The sequence below is a fragment of the Cannabis sativa genome, chromosome 1, assembly GCF_029168945.1.
Source record: "Cannabis sativa cultivar Pink pepper isolate KNU-18-1 chromosome 1, ASM2916894v1, whole genome shotgun sequence".
NCBI classification, from domain to species: domain Eukaryota; kingdom Viridiplantae; phylum Streptophyta; class Magnoliopsida; order Rosales; family Cannabaceae; genus Cannabis; species Cannabis sativa.
The window spans coordinates 41,680,152-41,706,952 of NC_083601.1; the positions used below are offsets into that span (position 1 = coordinate 41,680,152).

At 31.7% G+C, this 26,801-nt stretch overlaps 2 protein-coding genes and 1 pseudogene across 3 annotated transcripts; all 3 read right to left on the reverse strand.

Annotated features, from left to right (window-relative positions):
• The window catches only part of LOC115706977 (putative hydrolase C777.06c), a 34,720-nt pseudogene extending 23,418 nt beyond the window's left edge, over nucleotides 1-11,302 (reverse strand).
• LOC115706976 (chaperonin-like RbcX protein 2, chloroplastic) lies at nucleotides 1,951-5,673 on the reverse strand. Its single transcript, XM_030634766.2, has 5 exons — nucleotides 4,840-5,673; nucleotides 3,189-3,280; nucleotides 2,951-3,011; nucleotides 2,355-2,420; nucleotides 1,951-2,242 (listed from the first exon to the last, which is right to left on the reverse strand). The coding sequence occupies exons 1-5, from the start codon at nucleotides 5,188-5,190 to the stop codon at nucleotides 2,120-2,122; spliced, it is 693 nt and encodes a 230-aa protein (XP_030490626.2). The 5' UTR covers nucleotides 5,191-5,673; the 3' UTR covers nucleotides 1,951-2,119.
• LOC115706974 (putative hydrolase C777.06c) lies at nucleotides 7,467-11,441 on the reverse strand. Of its 2 annotated transcripts, none has more exons than XM_030634763.2 (12): nucleotides 11,145-11,441; nucleotides 10,220-10,347; nucleotides 9,989-10,101; nucleotides 9,866-9,907; nucleotides 9,500-9,555; nucleotides 9,284-9,360; nucleotides 9,002-9,121; nucleotides 8,528-8,604; nucleotides 8,356-8,419; nucleotides 8,148-8,198; nucleotides 8,028-8,076; nucleotides 7,467-7,808 (listed from the first exon to the last, which is right to left on the reverse strand). In XM_030634763.2, the coding sequence occupies exons 1-12, from the start codon at nucleotides 11,293-11,295 to the stop codon at nucleotides 7,690-7,692; spliced, it is 1,047 nt and encodes a 348-aa protein (XP_030490623.2). In that variant the 5' UTR covers nucleotides 11,296-11,441; the 3' UTR covers nucleotides 7,467-7,689. The 2 variants fall into 2 exon arrangements, with proteins under 2 accessions (XP_030490623.2, XP_030490625.2); XM_030634765.2 differs by having other exon boundaries at nucleotides 10,220-10,392; nucleotides 11,145-11,285.
• Nucleotides 11,442-26,801: the final 15,360 nt, after the last annotated feature.

Sequence of the window (26,801 nt, forward strand, 5' to 3'; positions counted from 1 at the left end):
GGGTCTAGTGTCCAATGTCCGGGGTCTGGATCGAGGTCTAGGTTTGTGTCTAGGTACGAGTCCGGAGTCCAGGTCCGAGTTTGGGTTTCGAGGTTTGGGTCAGGGGTCCAGGTCGGGGTCGGGGTTCAAGTCCGGGTCGGGGTCAGAGTTCGGGTCCAAGTTGAGGTCGAGGTCCGGGTCCGGTCCAGGTTTCAAGGTTCGGGTCTAGGGTCCAAGTCGGGGACAGGGTTGGGGTCGGGGTCCGGGGTTCTGAGTCAAGGGTCTGGGGTCCGAGGTCCAAGTCTGAGGTCCGGGGTTGGAGTCGAGGTCTGGGTCCGGGTTCGGGTCCAAGTTTGGGTCCGGGTCTGGGTTTTGCTTCTACTATTAGTTTTGTCTATGTGACATATTTTTGAGTGTTTTAGTCTTGTCTCTGTGACATGATTTTGAGTGTTTTAGTCATGTCTATATGACATGCTTTTATTTTGTTTTGATTCGTTCTTGGTTCTTCTTTATTTTTCGATGGCTCGCCATCATATCATTGTTAGTAGTTGGTAATATCAAGTTCTCTGCGACTGAAGAGATTGTTAATTTTGCAGTCACGTACCTTACACAATAATTGAATACCCAAACTACGAGATTTAATGAATATGCTGCAATAATATAATGTAACAACAAATATCATTTTTTTTTATGAAAAATCAACTTGAAAAATAGCTTGAGGTACTTTTGTAAAAAAAATAAATAAAATAAATTCGCAAAAATATTAAAAAAATTGTAAATCCATATTTTTGAAATTCTTTTCATTTTAAGTATTTATAAATCAATGTTTAAATAATTTGTTTTTAATTCTAAAAAAAATAAAAAATAAAAATTAATGATTTTGAAATGAGAACATAACTAACATAGCCTTATGATTTAGGGTCATTTGCTATATTTTTTTGAAATGAGGACATAAACTAACTTATATAGTACTATGATTTGGGGTCATTTACTATAATTTTGGCAAAATGATCAAATTGTCGAGATTATCATAAGGGTAATTTTTAAGAATATGATTTTTTTTTTTTTTACATTTTATTTACAATTTTACGGCCTAAAATTTTTATTTGCAAAAATATACTTGTAAAGTTTTAAAATTACAAAAATAAAATTTGTTCAACAAAAGTAAGAAACACAACTAAAAAATTAACGAGAAATCAATCTCGCGACAAAACTAAAAACAAAGAAAAATACAATCTCATAACAACTACAAAAAAAAAGTAGTTTATTATTTTAACGAAAAAAATATTTTTACAAAAATGAACTTATTTTTGTCATTTTTTTTTTTTTTGTTACAATTAAGATGTAAAAATAAAATTATATAAATTTAGTTGTAATTATATACAAAATGAAAATGAAACAAACAAAAATATAAATAAAATGGTAGAAGAAGGTGCAATATATGTGCTAGTCTCACTTAAGAGTATATATATAAATATATATATTTGAAAAAAAAAAAAAATCACATCAAACACACAAGTTATTTATTTATTTTTTTGATAAAATTACTCTAAACATGGCATTCTAGTTACTAAAATTCTATCAAGCCTAGATAGCTTGATAGTTGTTAAATGTAATATAAACATCACAAAGGAACATCTTTTAGCAACTTTTCTACATCAAATTATTATTACGTTGAATGCATGTTCAATACTATTCAAATCAAATACTCTGACTTCACACCTGTTTGTTTTCTTTACAAATTTTAATCATCATGCAAAAAAGTAAAATAATCAACCATTTTCTCAGGCACCAAAAGCAAAAGCTCTTGATCAATTTTGACCATATTTTAAACTTCCCATTATCTATTAACATCATAATTAATTAGTGTGGTCAAACTCGCAAGTTAATTAAATATGCACAGCTTTAAAATGATTGTAAACACATATTAACATCATATGCATATATACAAGTTACGAATTAGTACAATAATAACATTAAAAGTAGGAACACTTTTGTATTAATTGATAGACAATGTGGATACATGGAGGGCCAAACTCTTGAAGCAAAAATTACCTAAAACTAATTAAGGAACAATTAAAGAAAAGAAAGGTTTAAAATACGTTGAAGTTGATAAGCCTTTTTTTTTCTTCTTCCTCTTTTATCCAATCTTTTCTGTGTTGGTATCGTCTGAGGGCCATATCACAGTCTCAATAAGACGTTCACGCATCAACTCCAAGTTTTGGTCAGATATCTCTTTGTATATTTCAGCATGATCACATTTCTACATATGATCACAATCAAACAAACAAAACATTGTAGTTTAATTTAACTAATTAACCAAAATTGTTGATCAATAAATACGTATAGAAAAGCTTTCAATCAAGTATTCATACCTTGATCCATCTTCCATAGAGATGAAGCCTTGTGACCATCACCCTTTCAGCGAGCTCATGCCTCTCCTGAGACATTAATAGATATATATATGTAAATAATTTAACATTATTATTATTAGGGTAAATACTATTTTGGACCCTATGTTTTGCAAAAGTTATTAATTGGACCCTCTATTTTATTAAATGACAAAATAGACCTTGTATTTTCCAAAATAGTACAAATAGGTCCCTGAGCTTAATTTTTGACAACTTTTTTTTTAATATAACCAACTTGAAAATACAAACAGATACAGAAAATATAAACAGTTTTGTCATAACACTTTTAGATCGGATAATTATTAAATATTATTTTAACAAAAAAACAGTTCAGGGTCCTATTTTTACCAATTTAAAAAATACAGGGTCCATTTTATCATTTAACAAAACAGTAGGGTCCAATCAGTAACTTTTGCAAAACACAGGGTTCAAAATGGTATTTACCCTTATTATTATAAACTCACTTCTATTTGATTTTTTTTTTTAAAAAAAAATGATATAAAAATGATATGGCATATTATTGTACATTTTATTACAGTCTTGAAGAAGAGGAAAGTTACCTTGCCAAGGGTGCGAAGGAATCTCTTACCATCTCCACCAGGCTTGTTTGTTAAAACAAAACTGTTCAAAATAATGAGAGTTCAAGCAATAAAAGACATTATATTTATTATATACATATATATAAATATAATATATCATTCTTACCATATATAACCTACATTACATGTTGTTCTAAAAACAGATTACAATAAAAAGGTAATAAATGAAACCAGCTAAAGTTTAATATTAATTACTTACTCGTAAAACCACCTATACTGTGTCGGATTCATCTCATAAAGTTGGTTCATAACTGTCCTCACAGCCTTGTACGTGAAATAGTTGAGTATTTGCTGCATGCACACATTATTAATTCTTAGCTTAGCTCGAAATGCTTATAAATATTTTATGAAAGATAATTATTCTAGAAAACTATGTATGTAATGTATCCCAGAAAGCTTCAATGTCCAAGGAAGGAGCTTGTTGAAGATGCAAACCAAAGTCAAAAGTGCCTGCAACATATCTTAGAATCCGTTTGATTTGCAACCTAATGTAATTGTAAGGGATTATGTATGAACTTGCAGACTTTGTTGACAGTATATGGAAGAGTAGGGGTATGTATGTTTGCCCTTTCAATTATATGTCTTTTTTAATTACTAGCCAAATATAATTGTACATAGGATTCTTTCATATATATTAGATAGAATGATGATATAAGTCAAGAAATAGTTAAATTTTCAGTCAAATTTACCCTATAAATGCTTTCATAAACGTACACATGTTTATGCTAAAAATGAAATTTCGATGGTGGAAAATATTAGAAATATGTATACAGTATCCTACTAATTATAAGTATATGTTTCTGTTATCTGAAAAAGAAATATGTATACATACAGCTAAGAAATACGTATATAACTATTAAATATTGAACACACACGAGTACATGTTAATTTGTACATGGGTAAAAGTGTGCAGAGACAAAGGCATATATCCTGACACAGAAAAAGCAGAGAGACACATAGATGTTTAAATAAATGTACATAAAGAGAGTGAGGTATACTATAGGAAGAGCCATATAGCACATTTCCCTATAAACAGATGTTTTGCTATACATGGTAGCTTTTTCTTTCTCGGAAGCAGATTTAAATAGTTGAGAAAGAGCATTGTTGGCACTAGTAGTTTATAACTTTTTTTTTTTTGGAGGTATGGAGATATGTCTTAAAGTTATTACTTTAAATTATATAAAATTTAATTTTTATTTACAATTTTTTTTTTTAATTTTTTAAATAAAATTTTAAAATTATTATATATGTATACTCTAACATCACACCTTAATATCTAAAATGAGAGAAAAGTGTAAATTGTTAACGGTTTACTAATTTTGAAATTTTACTGCTAAAATAAAAAAAGTGAGTATTAGATCTATGCCGCAATTTTCTCTATTTATATTTATGAGAAATGCTCCCATGTTTCTAAAATGTAAGGGTGTACTATCGCTATTCGTGCAACTCAATAATAGATCCCACTTGTTATACTTTAATAAATGTTACAGAAAATGGTTAATCAATTATAGACCAAGTAATATTAGGTCGTAGATTATAAATGTCTAGTAACAATGCTCTAAATTTATATATGAGGATTACTATTAGGCACCAGTGGTACCTAGCACCTTCTCGACATATCGCGTTGTGATTGGCTAGCGATACTCTCTAAAAAATATTATATTAAATTATATAGAACCCTTAATTAAACCAATAGCGATAACATTTCTCTTTATGTATTTATGCTCTCAGCTTATAACATTTTTTTTGAAATAGACTATATTATTATTTACTCCTTGCATAACTTTGTCAAAACAACAGTTTATTATATTTTTTTAATTAAGAATATAAAGCAGACAAGATCAACTTACCACTTTAACGTCCTCAAAAGAATCTTCATATTGGCCACCCAATTCACTAACAACCACCTTCCGCCGCCGATTACTCTTCTTCTGGTTCCTGTAACTTCGACTAATAACAATTCCCGCCGGAATCGATTTCATCGCCGACAAAAGCCGCCTTTCATGGCCAGAATCGATGAACGAGCTGCTCAAATCCAAGGAAGAAGAAGACCCAGCAGCTGCCTTAACGGTATGCTTCCTTCCCAAATCTCCAACACTTTTAAAGTTCATGTTCGTCGAAGGCAGAGCATCAACGCACAAGCACGGACAAGTATGCGAGTCCACCACCGATGAACCCACTAAGGCTAAAGCCCCCACCATTCCCTCCTCCCCAAAAAATTAGATTGTTCAATGTCGAAGACAAACTGTTTGATGAAATTCCTCAGCCAAAACGATGGTCGAAATCACCAACTGCTTAAGGCACAGCTCAATAAAATAAAAGCTACCCGCCAATGGAAATAAAGAATCTAGACGTGGGTATCCAAAAATAAAATGAATTTTTTTTGGGTTTGTAGTCAAAGATTCAAAGGAAAGGAAGGAAAAACGGTTGGAAGTCGATAGGGAGAAAATAAGGCGTTTTGGGGCGAGTAAGGTGGAGGGGAATGTGGGGGAGAGGTGAGGGGTGATTTTGAAGGTGTGTGAATCTTGACCAGACAACAATTTGAGGTCCAAATTTCTCCACACAAAAGGGTCAAGGACCCAAATCAGACTTAGCTTCCTCATTTGGGTGTGTATTATTATTTTCGGGGTGTGTTTTATTTATTAAAAAAAAATGAACTAATTAATTGAGTTTGTAGGTATGTTGTATACGAAATCTATGTACACACACCTGGACGGTCTCTACTCCGAATTGGTGGGCTTGTTGACACGTGAGATAATCTTGCTTATTCTTCGTCCAAGTCTATAGGAGTTAAATGATTTTGCTTATAAGCGACACTTTCGGTTGATGAACAATTTCTTTTTGCCCACTCCCACCATCTTCCGCCTGTATGTCAGTTTCACTAGTTTTTAAGTACGTAACTACGTTTCATACTAGTATATATACATAAATATAATATATATCTTTATATATTAAAAGTGTCTATCTAAAGACATTTCTTGGTTTAACAGAATATACTTAAAAATAAAAGAATATTATGTTAAATTTAACGATGTTAGTAGGTTTGATTCTCTCGTTAACTTTTAAAAATATATAAATAATTAAACCCAAAAAATTAAACATTTTTAAATTAAAAAAATTACACCTATAGCCACCCTAAATAACTATTATCAATATAAAATTTAAACTCTATACAAAAAAAAATCGTTTATAACCGTTAACTTTTAAAAATATATAAATAATTAAACCCAAAAAATTAAACAATCTTTTTTTAAACGTTTAAACTCAATAATTAAACCCAACAAATAAACCATCTTTTTTTTTTAAATTAAAAAAAACTACACCGATATCCACCCTAAATAACAATCATCAATATAAAATTTAAACTCTATACAAAAAAATCGTTTATAACATAAAATATTTAAATAACAATGTATATATTATAGGTTTATATACACAATTATGACATTCTTAATAATTAGTTTTATAAAACATATCATTTATAACATAATTTACAATTAGTCACTAAATTCTTAAAGAAAAATCACTAGAATTTAAAATAAAACTAATATTTACGTGTCTCGCCAAGTAACTCTCATCTAGTATATATATATCATCGTGAATTTGAGGAAATGAAAGATATATTAATAAAATAATAATAATTAATATTATTATTATACACTGTGTCACAGAGAGGTCACTGCGAAGGTTTGTGAAAAAGCATTCAGTCCCACATTAAATAATTGAGAAATCACATTAACAATTGACACACACAGAGACACAACATATTTGGTTTGCATGCCCCCAATTTCTACTTCTTCTTGCCTTGCTCCCCCTCATAATCCTAACTCTGTGATCTCATCTACACAATTAAACAATGACTCTTCACTTTCACATTACCATATAATAAACTCAACCTAAAATATCAAGCTTTGTTTTGTTAGTCCAATCAACTAACATATTATTATTCCTTCCACCTCCTATGATGGAATGATAGTTAAGTCAATTGTTAATGTGTAATTTGTTGATGAATTTTTATAATAACATAAACCCATATTGTGGAATTTTTTTTTGTTCCCAAAAGCAGAAGAACAAGCTCACACTCTTATTATTTTCTTTCTTTCATGCCCATGCTATGCTGCTACCAAATCCCACTCTTGAGACAATACTGACCTCTTGAAAACCCAAAAGTTGATGAGTTTTTATTTTCCTTTTGGTTTGAAGGAATCTTCTCAAATTTCAAAAGAACAGTCCTTTGATGATTTCACATTCAGTTTCAACTCAAAAATCATTGATGGGGACAAGGCCAAAGGAAACTTGTCTTTTACAAAAATTATATATTTTTTGGATTGCACTTTTTTATAGGAAAAAAAAACACAAAAGTAAAAACTTATCTTAAGAAGAATTTCTGTCAAGGTTCAGTTAAACAGTGATTGCCTTGTATCCTCCACTGTTGTTCTGATTTTGTGTGAAAAAATATATATAAATGGAAATGTAATGAAAGAAAGATTCTTGGGTATATTTTATTGAAAGCACGTATCTTATTTACCAGGAAAAATCAATAGTCAAGTGATGAAATTGGATGATGCACCAAAAAGTGCTAAAAATATTTCTTTTCTTCTTCTTCTTTCTTATTTTGAAGACCAATATAATCCAGGAAAGATCAGTTGACAAATGTGGTTCAAAAGACAATTTCCTTAATTATGAGATTGATTTTAAGTCTAGAGAATTATAGGTACCCGAAGCCCATCATAGCTCAGTTGTACATCAAGGCCCTCTGTCTCCATCAACTTCATAAGATACTTATTTACCTTCTCATGGTCCATTAGATGCATCATACCTTTACAAGTGCAAAAATCAAGAAGAAAAAAATATATAATTTATTAAATTTTCAATAATTAGAATAACCTTATTGTTTCCCTGATCTCACATAATTTTATAACTGAGTTAAAATTGATTGACTTGTGAAAGTAAATTAAAGGTGTAGATCAAAAGAAACTAAATTTTCTTGTAACTAATAAATAAAACCAGTAAACCAAGAAAAGAAGTTGAAACATACCAGTGAACAGAGTTTTTTTCGGTTGAATTTTCCGCACTTCCTCCAAAGCCTGGAAGAGATCAAATTGAAATTAAGATTCTCACAAAGACAGTTTTATTGTAGGGATGAATTGGATTTTACCTTTGGAAGTCCAAAATGTGTTGATGATGACCGGTCCGGCCTTAAGGCATCCTAAGGAAATGATTTGAAACATCAGCAAGGCCCAAATTTTATTGTTATTATGCTTTTGAACTATTTTTGAATTAATATACTTCTTTTTTGAAGAGTGTAATTATTCATAAAAGTTTTGAGTTAAACAGAATAGTTAGATGAATGAATAGGGAGGCACCATAATCAGGATTTCACAATCCTTGAGGAGTGGATAAGTTTCTTCAGGTATTTCACTAACATCGCTGCACAAGTGAATCACATTAGCTCGGGAATCCTGATCAATTTTAAAGAAATCCAGGTGCAAGGATTGCATTTATAATATAGATTTGTGTGGCACAATAAAGCATTACCTAATGTAACAAATATTACCAAAACGAAAACCGAGGGAGCGGTAACCACGACCATGCCACACAGGCAAAGGGGTAAACTGAAACAGAAGATTTAAATGAAAAATAAGTTGTTATTGATGTCTGAGCACATAGAACGCATGCAAATTGAACTAGAAATAACCAAAGCTGGCCAGACAGCTGATAAACCGAAAAGAAAAAATGTAGTAGAGTTGTAAATCAGTTCCACCAAGGCAACAACACTGGAAGGATTTACTGAATTCCAGTACATATTTATATTTTAAGTTTTGGCTTCTCTTTGTTCTCTCAAACTTTCCTTTGCTCTCCATAAGAATATTCACTATCTACAATTTTGTTTCACAAAATATTAAATTATAAGAGCAGTTTTTTTAAGATAAAGGTTTATTTATTTTATTTTTTAAAAATGAACAAACTTCATAAGATAATATAATTAAAGCAGAAAATTTGAAGTCTGACCTTTAACCCTTGAACAGTGAATGGATCTTCATCTATGATCTTGAATTGCAAGTCTGAAACAGCAGCACCAGGAGTGACAACACTTGTATCAACTATATAATAATGAGTCTTTTTCATCACCTGCAATTATTTCAATATACAATTAGAGGGGAAAAAATTGAACAAAGGCGAAAATGATGATGATAGATAATTGTGTAGCTAACTTAGTAATAAACTTGAGCAATAAAAAAAATTCTATGTTATAGTTCTTGCAAGAAAGTAATTAAAAAACAAAGAATGGACCTCAAAATCGCGCTGGGCCACATAAATTGGAATAGATGGCTGGACATTGTTTGTCCAATCACGCAGGTCATCAAGACCTGGATACAAATAAACAAAAGGGTTGAACTTCCCAATTTGAATATGACAGGAAAACTATACATATTGAAAGGAATTTTTTATTATATCATCACTAATCTATTAGTTATCTCAAGAATAGAAAGTATGCATGCCAGAGACCTCCAATTGCATCAGCATGAGAATGAGTAATTATAACCGCATCAATTGTTCTTAGCCTGGCAAAATAAAACTAGTTACGAGAAGAAACATACTAGAGAAAATGCAAAAACATAATAATGAGTCTGCAGGAGAAGCGCTGGGAAATTGGATGGTCTAACAACACAAAGATATCAGAGGTCTCTAAAAATGAAATGGACAGTCAATGGTAGTTTTGCTATTTGCACAATGCGAATTTGACATTTTATAAATGTAACCACTACATATACATATATTGTGACCCTCAGATAGCCAGTGTGACCAGCAAAAAATTACACTATTAAATTAAAATGAAATAATAAATAAATACTAAACAAGATAATAACTAACCCATAGGCTGGAAACCATCGAAGAGCACTATGGTAGAAGAATCTGCATTACAAAAACTAATTGGTGAAACACTGTCATGACCCATAACAATGCAGATTAAACAGAACCAATGTAGATACTTACTTTCCCGCATCTATAAGGATGTTACTTATTCCAGATGTTGTGGCATGTCGAATGAGGATGCTTGTGTTAAGTCTCCTATTTTTATTACCCGGTTCTGCAGCTTTTGAGCAAACCTGTAAAATTAAAAATCATGACATTGCCTGAATCATCAAAGTTTTATTTTGTAAGAAATATAAGGAATCAGTTTAAACTTGCAGAAAGTGCAGAAAAAGTACATAGGCGCATTCATACCTCGCATGTCTTCAGAGGATTAGTCAAGCAGCTCACACGAGGAATTCCTTCACTTGTTCCTGTACCCATAAAAATGATCTCTGATTGATCCTTAGGTAACTCCGCACCAGAGACCCCCCTTGCATTATCTGCTACGCATGAGTCATCAAGTCATAAACAACTGCATTTGGAATCTGCATACGGGGGAAATCAACAGAATTCTCTGTATGTTTCCTCATCGATGATAAATGCTCTTGTCATGAGTAGTCAACATAATTATTATTTTTTCCTCCAAATTACTTGATATTTCACTAATTCACATAGGCAATGGAAGCAGCCATAAAAACAGGAGCCTAGTAATTGCATATGGATAGCAGATGAAAGAGAATTCATTGTAGCATTAGCAACAAGTTTAGCTTCTTAAACAACATATAGCACCAGCATTCAACCCTGAATCATTTCATTGAAAATCCCAACTAATTACAAAAATCTCATGTCTATGCCATACTTGTGCAAAACAAGTAAAGAGTAATAGCAAAAGCAAGGTGTCCTTAATAAAATTAAGAAGGTTGGTCTATTTAGAAACAGTAAAATGATATAAACTCAAGAAACTTTTGAAGTTAACAAAAAAAAAAAGAAGATTTGGACTTTCTATATGATCAAAGTTATACGTACAAGAGCATACGTAGAGAAATAGCAGGACCCAAATAAATATAACAATGACATAATTGAGATTGCTAGTCTATTAAACAACATAATCCTAATAATTTCGTAGTTTACAACACCCATAAACGCCATTGATAAAACTCATCGATATCTATAATTTAAGTGAAACAGCACAATGTCAAATCAAAAATTAAAACTCTGATAATAATGTAGAACTGCCGCAAGACAAATTAACCCTAAACAAATTATATATATATTGATTATTTAGAGGGTTACTTACCATATCGAAGACAAGCATGGAGAAAGCGTCTAAAGGGAGATGAGGCAGTCTTAGGAAGCAAAATTGAGGAAGTGGGGAGTGGGATTTGGCGTGCGTAGGGGGCAAAATAGGTTAGGGAATAAGGGCGAAGTGTGCCCAGATACTGAACCATCGACAAAGCTGGCTGATAATATTGTGGAAATGCAGAACAAAAAGGAGATTAAGGCGTTGGATTTGGGTATGATTTATGACCCACTAAAAGGGCAGACTAAAAGGGCGTTTTTATTTATTTTTATACAATTTACTTACAAAAATCTAACCATTATTTACATTTTCACAGATTTTTTATTTTTTATTTTTTTGAAAGGACAGATTTCTTTTTTCAGTTTTACATTATAAGGATATCTTTTTAAAATTTTTGTTTAATTACATTGATCTAGAAAAGAACTTTCATGTCATATTATGACAACATAAAGTAAAATAACAATGTAAAATAATATTTTTTAATTAAAAAAATAATATAAAAGATAATTATTTATATTTTTGTAAAAAAAAAATCGTAAAAATATTAAAAAAAAAAATTAATTTCACATTTTTGTAATTTTTTTTTTATTATTTTAAGTATTCATAAATTTATTTTTTTATTTTTTTAAGCGAAATGACCAAATGTGGAGATTATAATAAATGATGAAAATCATATTACCATAATAATAATAATAATTATTGTGGACATTGTCCCACATGGAATAAATGGTAGAGAAGTGAGTCATATATAAGAACATGAGTTACTGTCAATTGGTTTTGAGATGAAACCCCATCATTCTCAACAATAATAATAAATATATATGTATAATATTAATTTTACAATTTTGGTATATCCTATTAATAAAGGCTACAATAATAACATTTAATATTATTAATATGAGGAAGACTACTTTGATTCTTTATATATGAATATAGTTAATAGATGAGATTGTTATAAATAATTTTATATATATGATAGTAAATTTTTAGTTCAGGCATTTATAAGGTAATATATGTTGCTTAAATAGAGATTGTTATATTAAAATATAATTATGTACGGGCACATATATATAATGTTACTATAAAATGTAATAAAAAGTGAGCAATTACATTATAAGTATTGAATAGTATTAAATTGCCATGAAAATAATACATGAAACAATAATGTGTTCACTTATAAAAAAAAACAATAATGTGTTCTTGTATTATCGTCTTCCACTTCAAAGAAAAATACATAAAATAATAATAGTGTTCTTGGAAGATTAAAACATTCTATGTAATCTCCATTGATAGTTTTAAGTTAGTGTTCTCATATATTTGTCTGTCAACCTGTGCTAAAGAGCTTGAGAGCTCGGGGCGCCACCAACGACCAACCTAGATCTGATCGGCGAACCCAACAAAAGAGGAGAAATCCTATGGATCACGAGATCGAAAGGGATAAGGAAACCCTAGCTAGGAAGAGATAGAAAGAGAACACTAATCCTTTTATTGTCACTAACCCTTTTCAAAAGTACGTTTTATATTCAATAAGTTTCAAATTGTCTCATATATAAATCCATAGATTAAATTATATATATGTGAAAAGGTCGAAACTATATCAAATAAAAAATATGATAAAAACAAATTAAGTGGTAAAAAATTCCACTTATTTTCTTAATTAAAAAATGTGTAGTGAAATCCGAGGTATGCATATCCGATTACACTCGGCAAAGTCCATTACTACACGCACCAACATAGTCCGAAGCATTAGGCATGCCAACTAGGCCCATATTGGTTTTGAATAGGTCCTTTCAATGATTATGATTGATTTTAATAACTTTAATTATATGTTAAAACGAGTTGGCTTTATTTTTTAAACATTAAGAATTAATACTCGTTTTCTTGCTTATATGAATGACAAAATCTTTAACTTAATTAATAATCACGTTGGTGTTTTTAAATGAATTGGAAATTGGAGAATTGCTCAAACTAACCGACAAAGGTGCCAAATGTTCATTCCAAAAGATTTGTTTTTGTAATTTTGCTCAAGGAATAAGTTGATAAATAATAAAAGAATAATTAATTAATTAGAACATGCTTTCCATGTGCTAATTAATCAAAGATCTCTATTTCTAGTTCTACCAACCAAAACTCATACCATTTTTCCCCTACTACTACATACCCTTTTCCTATTTATTTTATTGTTTTATGTTAGACATTATTTATCTTTTACATTGGTCATCATTATATACTCATGATACTTCACTTTTTTAATGAATGTGGGACTTTAGTTGTACACCCAACAATTTTTGCCTCCTCTCAAACAATTTCTCATATGTTCACTCTCCATCAAATAGTGTTTTCACTCCAATGCGTTGGAGCACCACTATCTCAAGAGTTTTCGCTCTTTCTTAGGCTAACTTCTCTATACAAAACACACCACCTATCTAATTGAGCACATTCACAAATCTCATCGTGAGATTATTTAGGCTCATCTCCTTTTGTTTAACATTATGAGAATAATTCATTCACATGACTAACTTTGGGATCCGACTTTGATACCGTCAGGACGTTGGACATCATCTATCACCACATTGGTACGATATTGTACGCTTCAAGCCTAAGCTCCATACAAATTTATTTTTGGGCACCTTCCTAAAAGAATATTCATACCAATATAATTATGATCCATACTTATATATCGATGATCTTTTTTAATTCTAGTCAATGTGTTAGTTTGAACACCCAACACTTTAGAGTATATTCTATTCTTAGTATATACAAAAATTATTATAAACTGTTTTTTGATACGTATAACGATGTATACAGTATCGTTATAGCGGACTTAATTAATTTTTTTAAGAAAAAAATTGAGTAATCTATAGTATAGGAAATAAGATTTAAATAGTATGAGAATTAAATTATTTAACTTGTTTTTCTAATTCTAATTCTAGTCAGGTGGTTGTGTCTCTTACGGGAGAGATTTCTATTAGATTATTTGTAGGCTATTATTTTAGCTGATTGCTAGTAATAAAATTGTATGATTTACTAAAAAAAAATTATTCAAATTTAAAAAAATAATTGAAAGATAATATACCAATTTTCTCACAGCACAATCTTCACGAGCCTCTTTATTTAATAGGACATTTCATATTTGAAAAATCATGATGAGATTCTCATTTCTCAATTCAAACCAAATCGATGGACAGTACATGGTTTTTTTATTCGAGAATAATCGATGGACATTATATGGGTTTTTAATTAATTCTCATATTATTTTATTTTAAGAATTTCTCATATTATTCACTTGGCGATTTTTTTTAGTTCATTTATTATTTATTAATAATCATTTCAATCCTGCACGATCTTGATATGGGATGGTACGTACGTATTTGAATTAAATGGGCCGAATGGTCAAAATGTTGAATAGTATTTCATGAAGAATACACAAAAAAGGGGGAAATTATTATATTTTAATAATTAACAATAATTTTATTGTTGAAATTATATATAACAGACTAAAAAGTTCAAGTTTAATAATACATAGATCATGATTTGGTGGACAAAATTTTTAAATAGCCTTAATAAAATACTAAAAATAAACTAAAGATAATATATGTCCTTGATCAGGGGCGGACCCACATAGAGGCGAGGTGGGGCAGTCGTCCACCCTAAAAAAAAATTCGAGAAAAAAATATATATGCATTTTAGTTAGTTACAACATATATTTATAAATAAAAGTGATATCTATATATACACATAAAATAAGCTTTGATATAATGGTAAAGTCATTTCATACATGTAAAGGAGGTCATGTGTTCTAATCCCAATAAAAGCATATTTACTTTAATATTTTTATTTTACTTTTTGAAACTCTACCAATAATACTTATATTTAATGTCTTAATTATTCTGGGTCCGCCACTGTCCTTGATAAATCCTTGATCACACAAAGTACAAGCTGACTTATATTTTGAAATACTTGCTATGATAAAAAGTTTTTTACGCTTAAATTATAGAGCTTGTAGACTTCAGTCCTATAAATTATTTTGCTTAGCAAAAATACTCCCGAAGTATAAATAATATTTGTAGACTTTTGCTCATTCTATTTAAAAAATCAACGGTTTGCTACCAGCAGGGTTAGCCTTAAACTTTAGCGAGCCATTAAAAAAAATAGACCCTTATTTAGAAATATGGTACTTTCAAAATGAGTAAAAATATATATACAGTAGAACCTCTATCCAAGAATACACTTGGGACCAAGTAAATTATATTTTAATTGGGAGGTTATAACTAAATAGAGTTATACTAGAAAAAAAAAATTAAAAAACTAAAAAATATCAATGTAACAATAATAACAATAAATAATCATTAATACTATATCATAATAGAAATATTTTAGAGTAAATATAATTTCATACATGTATTATAATTTAAGATAAAATTATTAATTTTACATAAATAAATTTACAAAATACAAGTATATTTTATTAAGATGTAATTATTCTTATATAGAGGTATACTTTGTTACTACGGGACTTAGAAAATGTATAACTAATTACAATTTAGAGGTTATTCTTATTTATAACTGGCCCAAATCAGGACTTAATTTTTTTATAACAAATTAGAGGTTATTCTTGAATAGAGTATTCTTAAATAGAGGTTCTACTGTATATATATATATATGTACATTTTTAGAAGAATTTTTTTTTGGCGCATGGGATGGGTGGGCTCGATCTAATTAAGTATATGCTTAACCCACTTATGCATCGCGCTTGCAAAATATTTTTTAAAAAATATTTTATGGTATTTTTTATTAATTAGCTGTTTTTAAATTTTTTTAAAAAAGTGAAAATTATTTCAAAGCTAAAGACCTAATATATAAACAACAACTAAATAAATTATTTATATTACTTATTTTAGTAAAAAAAATAATTCAAAATAACAAATAAAAAACATAGTTTAATAAAAGAGTAATTTGCAGCAAAACTCCCTCAACTATCAATTTACTTGCAAAAAACCATCCAACCTCATATTTTGGTGGGAAAACCCTCCAAAGTTCTGTTCCGTTTACATTTTTAAGGTGTTGTCTATCCAGCCTCGTTAAGTCCTAATTTTGCCCACGTGGCAATGACAGGTCACTAAAAAATTATCCTACGTGGCAATATTTTACAAAATTAATATAAAAATTAAAATAAAAAATTTAAGAGTAATTTACGGCAAAACTCCCCCAACTATCAATTTACTTACAAAAAACCATCCAACCTTAAAGTTTTTGGATGGTTTTTTGCAAGTAAATTGATAGTTGGGGGGGTTTTGCCGCAAATTACTCTTAAAGTTTTTATTTTATTTTGTAAAATATGGCCACATAGGATAATTTTTTAGTGACCTGTCATTGCCACGTGGGTAAAATTAGAACTTAACGAGGCTGGACAGACGACACCTTAAAAATGTAAACGGAACAGTACTTTGGAGGGTTTTCCACCAAAATATAAGGTTGGATGATTTTTTGCAAGTAAATTGATAGTTGGGAAGTTTTGCCGCAAATTACTCTTAATAAAAACATGTCATCAACTAAATTTATTTTTATTCAGCCAATGAATTTCATCCATTTTTTTTTTTTGTTTTCTTAACTTTTTGTTGAGATTGAATATTTGAGTTTTTAGTTTTTATTTCAAGTATAATAATACTTGTTTATAGATTTGTATGTTAGTTTTAACGTTGATTATTAGTGTTTTACTTTTAAAAAAAAAAACAGTTCTATGTTAATATGTTTTTTTTATTATTATTTTTAAAAAATTTAAAATTAAGTTTTTATTAATTTTTTTGTTTTAAAATAATTCTAATTAACTTATTTTTTTTTTTAAAAAAAAAATATAAAATAATCAATGTGGGACAAATGGCATGACTCAAAATAAATTGGTAACTATTAGAGTAATTTATGTTCTTATTTAAATTGGTAACATAATAATTAATTAATAAGAAAAAAATACCATTAGCAAACTGTTTATTTTTTTTTTTTCTGGACAAAAAGGTTAAACAAGTGCTATATAGTTCGAGGGATACGTAAAAAAAAACTGTTTTGTTATAAAAAGGATATTTATTATTAGAATTCTAGCTAGCTATCTAAGTTGTGTACAGCCATATTAAAAATTAATTTTGTGTCTCAATAATATGTTGCACTTTCTCATTATAATTATATATTCTGTAGGATTTAATGCCCTACACCACAGCAAAAGGAAAAACAAGTCAAAGCTTTCTTTTGACCCTCTGACCTGGAACCAACCCAAACGACAGACCCTTTTTAATTTTAAATTAATACTACAGGTCGTTTTTAACATATCACAGCAACCCTAAATGTATCACACATATATATACTCTTTTATCATTCAAACCTATACACGGCCTCCACTAACAAAACCCTAGCAGAGAAATAAAATCCTCCTTCTTCTTCAATGTTCTTCTATGAAGAACATGAAGAACACCAGCCACAACAAACCAGAAATAACCCAGAAAAACAACCCCAGCTAGAGAATAAACCCAACCCGATTGCACCCTAGTTCGAATCTATCCCCAGAAAATTATCCCTCTTCAACAGAGCCACCTTCTTCGTTGTTCTTCACAGAAGAACACGAAGAACAACAAACACAATACCCAGAAAATTACAGCCCAACCCGATTCACAATAAACCAGAAAAACCAAACCGAAAATAGCAAAAAACACAATAGTAATTGCAGAAAATAAAATGGAGAGAACACACCAAAATTTTATAGAGGTTCCCCTAAATTGTGCGGGTACGTCCTCTTCGAGCTCGCCTCGTTCCACTATGAATCTTCAGAGTTACAAAGCTTGGATTCCAGCTCACAATGGTAAGAGTGGTAATCCGAATATATATGCAATATTTTCTTGCTCTCTATTCTCTTTGTTTCTCTCAACAATCACTACTAACAATTGTGTATTTTGTCTTCTTTGTTACATGAACAACACCTTCTTGAGTTGTGGATCTCCAAACCCAAACTAGGGCTTCAAGGCAAAACCTTTGTAAGCCTCAACCACGAACTCCCTCCTTTTGTTGCTCTGTATTGATCTCTAGAAGAATCTGAATATTTGTCTCTGATCTGGTTTTGTAATGTTCTGTCTTTTGTTGTGTTATTCTTGATCCGGATTTTTTCTTCTCTATTTGATGTTATAATCTTTGGCTTTTTATATAGTAGTGGAATACAGGAGAAGAGTTAATAATAAAGTTTTAACAAACTTTATTAATTAACTTATAAACCTGTCTAGGTAAATAGAGGCCTGAGGCCACATAAGATTTTTACTGTCTTTGTAATCTCTGTGTAAAAAATCTGGTTTGACAGTGTATAGATAATATGGGGTTTACTTCAACAATTTCCACCTAAACCCCATATGAACTGTTCACTGTAGTCTCTGTGTTGTTTGAGTGTAACTGAGGGTCTTAGCTCGAACCCATTAAGGGTTTTACCAACCTGTGTCAATCCCCAATAAGCTTAAGCAAAGCTTAAACTTATTGAGGGACACAACCTTAGTGCCCATGTCTGCTGGATTCACTTCAGTAGGCACTTTGTCTATCCCGATCTGTCCTTGTGAAACTTTATCCCTGATAAAGTGATATTTTATCTCAATGTGTTTTGTCCTATCATGAAAAACTGGGTTTTTGCATAAATAGATGCTGCTCTGACTATCGGAGTAGATTATAGGCTCCTTTTTCATTAACTTCAGCTCCTCCATAAGACCTTTTAACCATAGAGCCTCTTTAATAGCTTCTGTAGTAGCTATATATTCAGATTCAGTAGTGGACAACGCCACTACTGGCTGTAATTGTACTTTCCAACTAGTACAATTTCCCCCCGTTAAGAAAAAGTAGGCCGAAGTAGATCTTCTAGTGTCCCCGTCCCCGCATAACTGCATCGCTGAACCCTTCGATGTTCTGATGTGTTTGGTGACCCTGATAGACCAATCCCAACTTAGATGTACCTTTTAAGTATCTCATAAGCCATTTCATGGCTTTCCAATGCTCCTTTCCAGGACTAGACATGAACCTGCTTAGCACACTGATTGCATAAGCAAGGTCAGGTCTAGTACTAACCATCAAGTACATTATGGACCCCACTGCATTAGAGTAGGGAACATTCGCCATCTCTTCTTGTTCTAACTTGGTCTTAGGGCACATAGATTTAGACATAAGGTATTGGTTGGTAATCGGTTGTGAAACAACCTTTGAATCTTTCATAGAAAACTTTTCTATGATCTTGTTGATATAGTCTTCCTGATGTAGCATGAGTTTCCCTTTGCCTCTATCCCTTTGAATGTTGATCCCCAAAATCTTAGTAGCCACACCTATGTCCTTCATTTCAAATTCCGACTTGAGCAAATCCTTGACCTTGTTGACATTTGACCTCTCCTTGCTAATTATTAGCATATCATCCACATAAAGTAGCAAGTAAGTGACTTTAGTAATTTCCGAACCTTTAAAATACAAACAGTGGTCATAGTAGCTTCTATTGAACCCTTGTTTGGTCATAAAGGTGTCAAACCGTTTGTTCCATTGTCTCGGGGATTGCTTCAATCCATAAAGAGACTTGTCAAGCTTGCAAACATGGTCTTCCTTGCCTTTAACCACAAACCCCTTTGGCTGCTCCATATAGATGTCTTCTTCTAGATCCCCATGTAGAAAAGCCGTGGTCACATCCATTTGGTCAATCTCCATGTCAAACTGAGTAGCTAGTGCGAGCATCAACCTTATAGTCTTATATTTCACCACCGGTGAGAATATTTCTGTGAAGTCTATCCCTTCTTTCTGTGTGAACCCCTTTGCCACCAATCTCGCTTTGAACCTTACCGGTTCATCCTCGGTTCTCCCTTCCTTGACTTTGAAAAGCCATTTGCAAGATACCACACTCTTGCCATCGGGTCTAAGTACAACTCTCCAAGTCTTATTCTTTATGAGAGAGTACATTTCCTCCTTCATTGCTTTCAACCAAGCCTTGTAGTTTCGGTCTTTGAGTGCTTCTTCATAAGATTGTGGCTCATAGATCTCGGCTTTAAGTTTGCACATATAGGCATAGGCAATACTCTCATCCCACACATTGTAACTGTACTTCTGGTTCGGTTTAGGGACTCTTTTAGCTCTATCTCTTGTAAGCTGATATTCTGTGAGGTCTTCCTGATTCCCGTCTTCTTCATCTTGAACTTCATGTTCCACCTGAACTTGTTCCACCTGATTTGGTGCTTCTTGAGGTTCCATTTGAATTGGTTCCACCTGATTAGGATTCGGTTCCACTTCAGTTGGGCCGGTTTGAGAGACTCCAATAGATGTACCTGCAGGGTTAGTTTCTGTGGAACCTGCATCAAGCTCATTAGTATTTTTACAAGGAAAATCATTTTCTTGAAAAATCACATCTCTACTAATGAGAGTTTTGAAACCTCCTTTCCCTTTCACCCACAATCTATAGCCCTTTACACCCTCGGGGTAACCCAGAAACACGCATTTTAGAGCCCTTGGCTCTAACTTGCCTACACTTTGATGTGCATAAGCCGCACATCCAAAAACTTTCAAATTAGACAAGTCAGGTGGTTTACCAGTCCACCTTTCTTCAGGGGTTTTACCTTCAATTGCACTAGAGGGACTTCTGTTGATTAGGTATGTTGCAGTTACAACTGCTTCTCCCCAAAATCCATTTGCGAGCCCGGCATTGAAAAGCATGCACCTTGCTTTGTTCAATATGGTTCTATTCATCCTTTCAGCAACACCATTTTGTTGAGGAGTTTTTCTCACGGTCCTATGCCTTTGGATTCCATTGTCTTGACAGTAACCTGTAAACTCATCATTACAAAATTCTAGGCCATTATCTGTTCTTAGGGTTTTCAATTTCCGGTTAGTTAGGTTTTCAACAAGTAATTTCCAATGTACAAATTTTTGAAAAGCCTCATTTTTATGCTTTAACAGATAAACCCAAACCTTCCTAGAATAATCATCAACAATAGACAAGAAATAGGCACTACCCCCAAAAGTTAGGGTTTTCTCAGGACCCCACAAATCCGAATGAACATAATCTAATATACCTTGTGATTTGTGTGTGCTAGTTTGAAATTTAAGTCTATGATGCTTTCCTAGTACACAAAATTCACAAAAATCTACCTTGGTTACCTTGTCCTTACCAAGTAGCTTTTGTTCACTCATAAGTTGTAGCCCTCTTTCACTAATGTGTCCCAACCTCCTATGCCATAGGATAGCCTTAGTGTCTTCCGTCACATGCTCCTTGGTGTTGTGGCAGCAAGCTACGGGGCTTCCTTGCAAGTAGTATAGACCACCATTTTTGTGTCCTTTGATGATAGTCATAGAACCTTTTGCCAACTTTATTGTACCTGCCTCAATTTTGCTAACAACACCAAGATCATCAAGTACACTAATAGAAATTAAGTTTCTAGATAAATCAGGAACATATCTAACATTAGTTAAGGTTCTAATAATGCCATCAAACATTTTAAAGTTAATAGAACCTGAACCTTCAATGTTGCAAGTTTGGTCATTCCCAAGAATGACTTTGCCCCCTCTAGATTCCCTATAATCAAACAAATAAGACTTATTGTTAGTCATGTGAAAAGTACAACCCGAATCAATAATCCAATCATCTTTAAAAGATGATGCAGCCACATAGACATCTCCACTATCATAACCATCACTTAGGTTTGCATTTTGATAGTCATTTTTAGTCTTGTTTGATTTGTTTGATTCCTCTTGATGATCTGAATTTTGTTTCCCATTGCTTTTCTTGTAAAAGTAGCATTCTCTCTTGAAATGCCCTAACTTTCCACAATGGTAGCACCCATTTGGATCTTTAGGACCCTTTGAATTTGACCTCCCTTTGTGATGATGATTGCTGCCCTTGTGTGAACCCCTACTAGTGCTTGAACCTCTACTAGTGCTTCTACCCTTATTATGCCATGGTTTCTTTTGTCCAGGCCTTCCCCTACTTAGGTTAACATCCCCATTAGTATGCCCCGGTCTTTCAACCTTCATTTCCAAATCTTTCGATTTCAAAGCTGAGATTACTTCTTCAAGAGTGATCTCAGTTCTCCCATACTTAATGGCTGTCTTAACCTCCCTGTAGGATTCCGGTAGTGAATTGAGAATTATAATTGCTTGATTCTCATCACTTAAGGCCTCATTTTCCCCCGAGTTTGCTAACTCAATGTGTAATCTCAAAAACTCATCCAAGTTCTGTTCTAGAGATTTAGATGGACTCATTTTAAAACCAAAGATTCTCTCTTTCAAGTAAATCTTGTTGATCAAAGATTTCTTTTGAAATTGCTCTTCCAACTTGTTCCAAATCTTGGCAGGTGTATCTTCCTTGTCAACCAATCTGATTATAGCATCAGAAAGGTTGAAAATGATCAATCCGGTTGCTGTTTCCAGCAACTCTTCTTGCTGGTCTTTGGTCGTATCACTTGACCATTCCACCGGATCTTTAAGAACCTTCAACAAACTTCGTGCCGAGCCAATAGAGCCCTAATCTTCTTCCTCCAAATACGATAATCACCTGAACCATCAAACTTATCTATATCAACCTTCATGGAACTCATAATTGTATATGTATAAAGTTATTTCAAAGAAATTATATAGATAATGAGTTTAGAAAAATCCTGGTGTTGTTCTTTGCAATCTTGGTTTTGTGTGTTTGAATTCTTGCTGGTATGAATGTGAATCTTGATGCTTTCTTGATGATTTCTTTATGCTTTCTTGATTAATCTTTGCTGCAGATTGTGCCTTGTTTGGCTCTGATACCACTGTAGGATTTAATGCCCTACACCACAGCAAAAGGAAAAAACAAGTCAAAGCTTTCTTTTGACCCTCTGACCTGGAACCAACCCAAACGACAGACCCTTTTTAATTTTAAATTAATACTACAGGTCGTTTTTAACATATCACAGCAACCCTAAATGTATCACACATATATATACTCTTTTATCATTCAAACCTATACACGGCCTCCACTAACAAAACCCTAGCAGAGAAATAAAATCCTCCTTCTTCTTCAATGTTCTTCTATGAAGAACATGAAGAACACCAGCCACAACAAACCAGAAATAACCCAGAAAAACAACCCCAGCTAGAGAATAAACCCAACCCGATTGCACCCTAGTTCGAATCTATCCCCAGAAAATTATCCCTCTTCAACAGAGCCACCTTCTTCGTTGTTCTTCACAGAAGAACACGAAGAACAACAAACACAATACCCAGAAAATTACAGCCCAACCCGATTCACAATAAACCAGAAAAACCAAACCGAAAATAGCAAAAAACACAATAGTAATTGCAGAAAATAAAATGGAGAGAACACACCAAAATTTTATAGAGGTTCCCCTAAATTGTGCGGGTACGTCCTCTTCGAGCTCGCCTCGTTCCACTATGAATCTTCAGAGTTACAAAGCTTGGATTCCAGCTCACAATGGTAAGAGTGGTAATCCGAATATATATGCAATATTTTCTTGCTCTCTATTCTCTTTGTTTCTCTCAACAATCACTACTAACAATTGTGTATTTTGTCTTCTTTGTTACATGAACAACACCTTCTTGAGTTGTGGATCTCCAAACCCAAACTAGGGCTTCAAGGCAAAACCTTTGTAAGCCTCAACCACGAACTCCCTCCTTTTGTTGCTCTGTATTGATCTCTAGAAGAATCTGAATATTTGTCTCTGATCTGGTTTTGTAATGTTCTGTCTTTTGTTGTGTTGTTACTGATCTGGATTTTTTTCTTCTCTATTTGATGTTATAATCTTTGGCTTTTTATATAGTAGTGGAATACAGGAGAAGAGTTAATAATAAAGTTTTAACAAACTTTATTAATTAACTTATAAACCTGTCTAGGTAAATAGAGGCCTGAGGCCACATAAGATTTTTACTGTCTTTGTAATCTCTGTGTAAAAAATCTGGTTTGACAGTGTATAGATAATATGGGGTTTACTTCAACATATTCATTAATAAATGTTATCATATAGCTAGATCGACTTGACTTGATGATTATAAGAATCAGATATCTCTCCATATATTTTTTATATATCAAATACGGAAGACTACTGTCTTCTTTTCTTCATCACTATATATAGATATATAGATCTTTTAATTAATATTCCTACCATATATATATATATATGATTTTCTATCATTATTTTTCTTAAAATAAAGAAAATAATATATAAGAGCGCATGGAAAATATAGATAATAATTCCAAGTAGGGCATGCACGTTTACAGGTACGGGGCATGCATGCATGCATGCATTATAATATACTTGATCTTAATTCAAATTTCCCTATAATAATTGATGTTGATCAAATAATTTGACCCACATATCACAAACACACACAAAAAACCATTAATTTATATGTATTATTATATATAACACAACAAAAGTATTTTATAACTAATAAATAATATGATCATGTTTAATTACTACTAAAATAATTTATTTTATGACTTATATAGATATTTATAATAGCACATTTTTTATGGGAAATTTGAATTTCTATGCTTACATTAAGGAATAATTTTTTCCCTAAACTTAAAATGGGGAATATTGGTAAAATGGGATAATATTTTCTTAATTCCCACAATACCTCCCCATTTGAAACCATCAGCCCTCTCTCTCTCTTTCGCCTCTCTTTTTTTCTTTCTCTCTTTCTCTCGGTGCCGCACCCACACACCCCACGGCAGACCACCCACGCCGTCGATGCTCAAACCATTTCACCGCCCCCACCTTCAAATGCACCACCACGGCTCACCTCCACCACCCACCCACTGTACCGCCCCCTCTCACTCTCTTCGTCTCTCTCTCTCTCTCGAATAGGAAAAAAAAAAAAAAAACATATGGTCCGATGGTCGGACCACATGGTCCGATGGGGTCCGCAATCGGACCCATCGGACCATGTGGTCCGACCATCGACCATTTTTTTTTTTTTTTAAGGAAAACGAAGAGAGAGATGGACATGGTCCGATGGTCGGACCATATGTTTTTTTTTTTTTTTTTTTCGGTCCGAGAGAGAGAGAGAGAGACAAAGTAGATAGAGGGGGTATTTTTGGAGTTTTGAAAAAAGAATCATATTTTTCATAGTATAAAATGTATTGGTTCAAAAAAGAAATTTTGAAAATGTTTAAGTATAGAAAATCAAATTTCCCTTTTTTATTGCTATAACTAAACAATATATCTATTTATAACATTTACTTTTAATCAATATTTTCTGCAATAATGCACTTTCGTTGATAACTATGAAGCTTTTTCTTTTAATGAAGAGTGTTATTGCAATTTTTTGTCCTACTATTTTCTAATGGTGCTAACAAATTTTATATTATCCAAAAATATATTAAATTAATTTATTAATTATCTTCCACTTTATTTTGATAATTGTTAATGGTATAATATATCTCACAAATTATTATTTAATATATTACTTGTTTTAATTATAAATATTGTCACCCTACTTATTTATTTTTAATTTTCTATTTTTTATTTTTTAAAAAAGAGATAGCATCAATGTTAGTGATATTCTATGATAGTACCTATTTATCTCTAATAGTATAACATCCTTGTGTTTTATCAAATAAGTAATCCACATAAACAAATATCCTCCAAAATTGAACCATTGGAGATGCTCTAGTCAACCTCCGTGCCCAAAAATCAAGCTCGGTCCAAGACATAGGCATATTATGCATGTGCCTAGAACCCACTTAGCCCAAGGGCTCAATTTTTTTTTTCACTATTAAAATTATATATTTTTTTTGACTGATTTTAGAAAATACCATTTTTTTTTTCTAAGTAAGGCCAAACATATATTTTCCTATGACCCACTATATTTTAGGGTCAGTCCTGTTGAACAACACATGCCAAAATATTTTTTTTTCTAAATAAGGGTTCAAACATATTTATTTTCCTATGACCCACTATATTTTAGGGTCAACCCTGCTAAAAATACATGCTGAAATATTTTTTTTCACAATGGTGTTCGTTATAGTTACAACATCATCCTTATAAAACTTTTCAAAAAAATCATATAATTTATGGTGTTGAAAATATGTTCGAAATTTTTTCTAACACGTGTAATAGACAGGAATATCAGTAGCTCTATTTTTAGTATAGTAAACTAATTGAAATTTTTTAAAAATTTACAAGAATAATATTGTAATTATAACGAATATTGTTTTTAAAAAAATATCTATATATGTAATTTTGAGCGCAGAAATTAACTAAAAGATTTTAAGTAAGTTATTTAATATTCCTCTAACAATTAGTTTTAAATAAACATATTTAATATAGGGAAACAAGAGTTGATTTTTTATTTTTGAAATGTAGAAATTAAGTAGAGTTGATTGAAAGTAAAGGGAAATGGTTTAAGATTTTGTTTTATCTTTTCGATATAAAGAATAGAAAAGCCGCCGATTAGATCGAGGACAGGCAAAGAAACAATTCTCCTTTTTATTTTATTTTTTGTTTTTGGATAAATTAACGGAACAATATTAATTAAGATCATAATTATGATTAATTTGTTTCATTTTATTACGCGAGCTTTCAGATTAGCATTATGTACCACGTGGATCTTGGTTTCAAGTTAATTATAAAGTCTACACACCAACTTGCGCAGTGGACTTTTTTGTAATAAAAA

Excerpts from the sequence above, each read along its gene's own strand:
- LOC115706974 (XM_030634763.2), bottom strand. The coding sequence starts at position 11,295 with ATGGTTCAGTATCTGGGCACACTTCGCCCTTATTCCCTAACCTATTTT. Across the intron at positions 8,605-9,001 it reads TCACTGTTCAAGGGTTAAAG|TTTACCCCTTTGCCTGTGTG; the intron begins GTCAGACTTCAA and ends CTTCTGTTTCAG. Across the intron at positions 8,199-8,355 it reads ATTGTGAAATCCTGATTATG|GATGCCTTAAGGCCGGACCG; the intron begins GTGCCTCCCTAT and ends TCATTTCCTTAG.
- LOC115706976 (XM_030634766.2), bottom strand. The coding sequence starts at position 5,190 with ATGGTGGGGGCTTTAGCCTTAGTGGGTTCATCGGTGGTGGACTCGCAT. Across the intron at positions 3,281-4,839 it reads CTTTTGAGGACGTTAAAGTG|CAAATACTCAACTATTTCAC; the intron begins GTAAGTTGATCT and ends GTGTGCATGCAG. Across the intron at positions 2,421-2,950 it reads TCCTTCGCACCCTTGGCAAG|GAGAGGCATGAGCTCGCTGA; the intron begins GTAACTTTCCTC and ends TTAATGTCTCAG.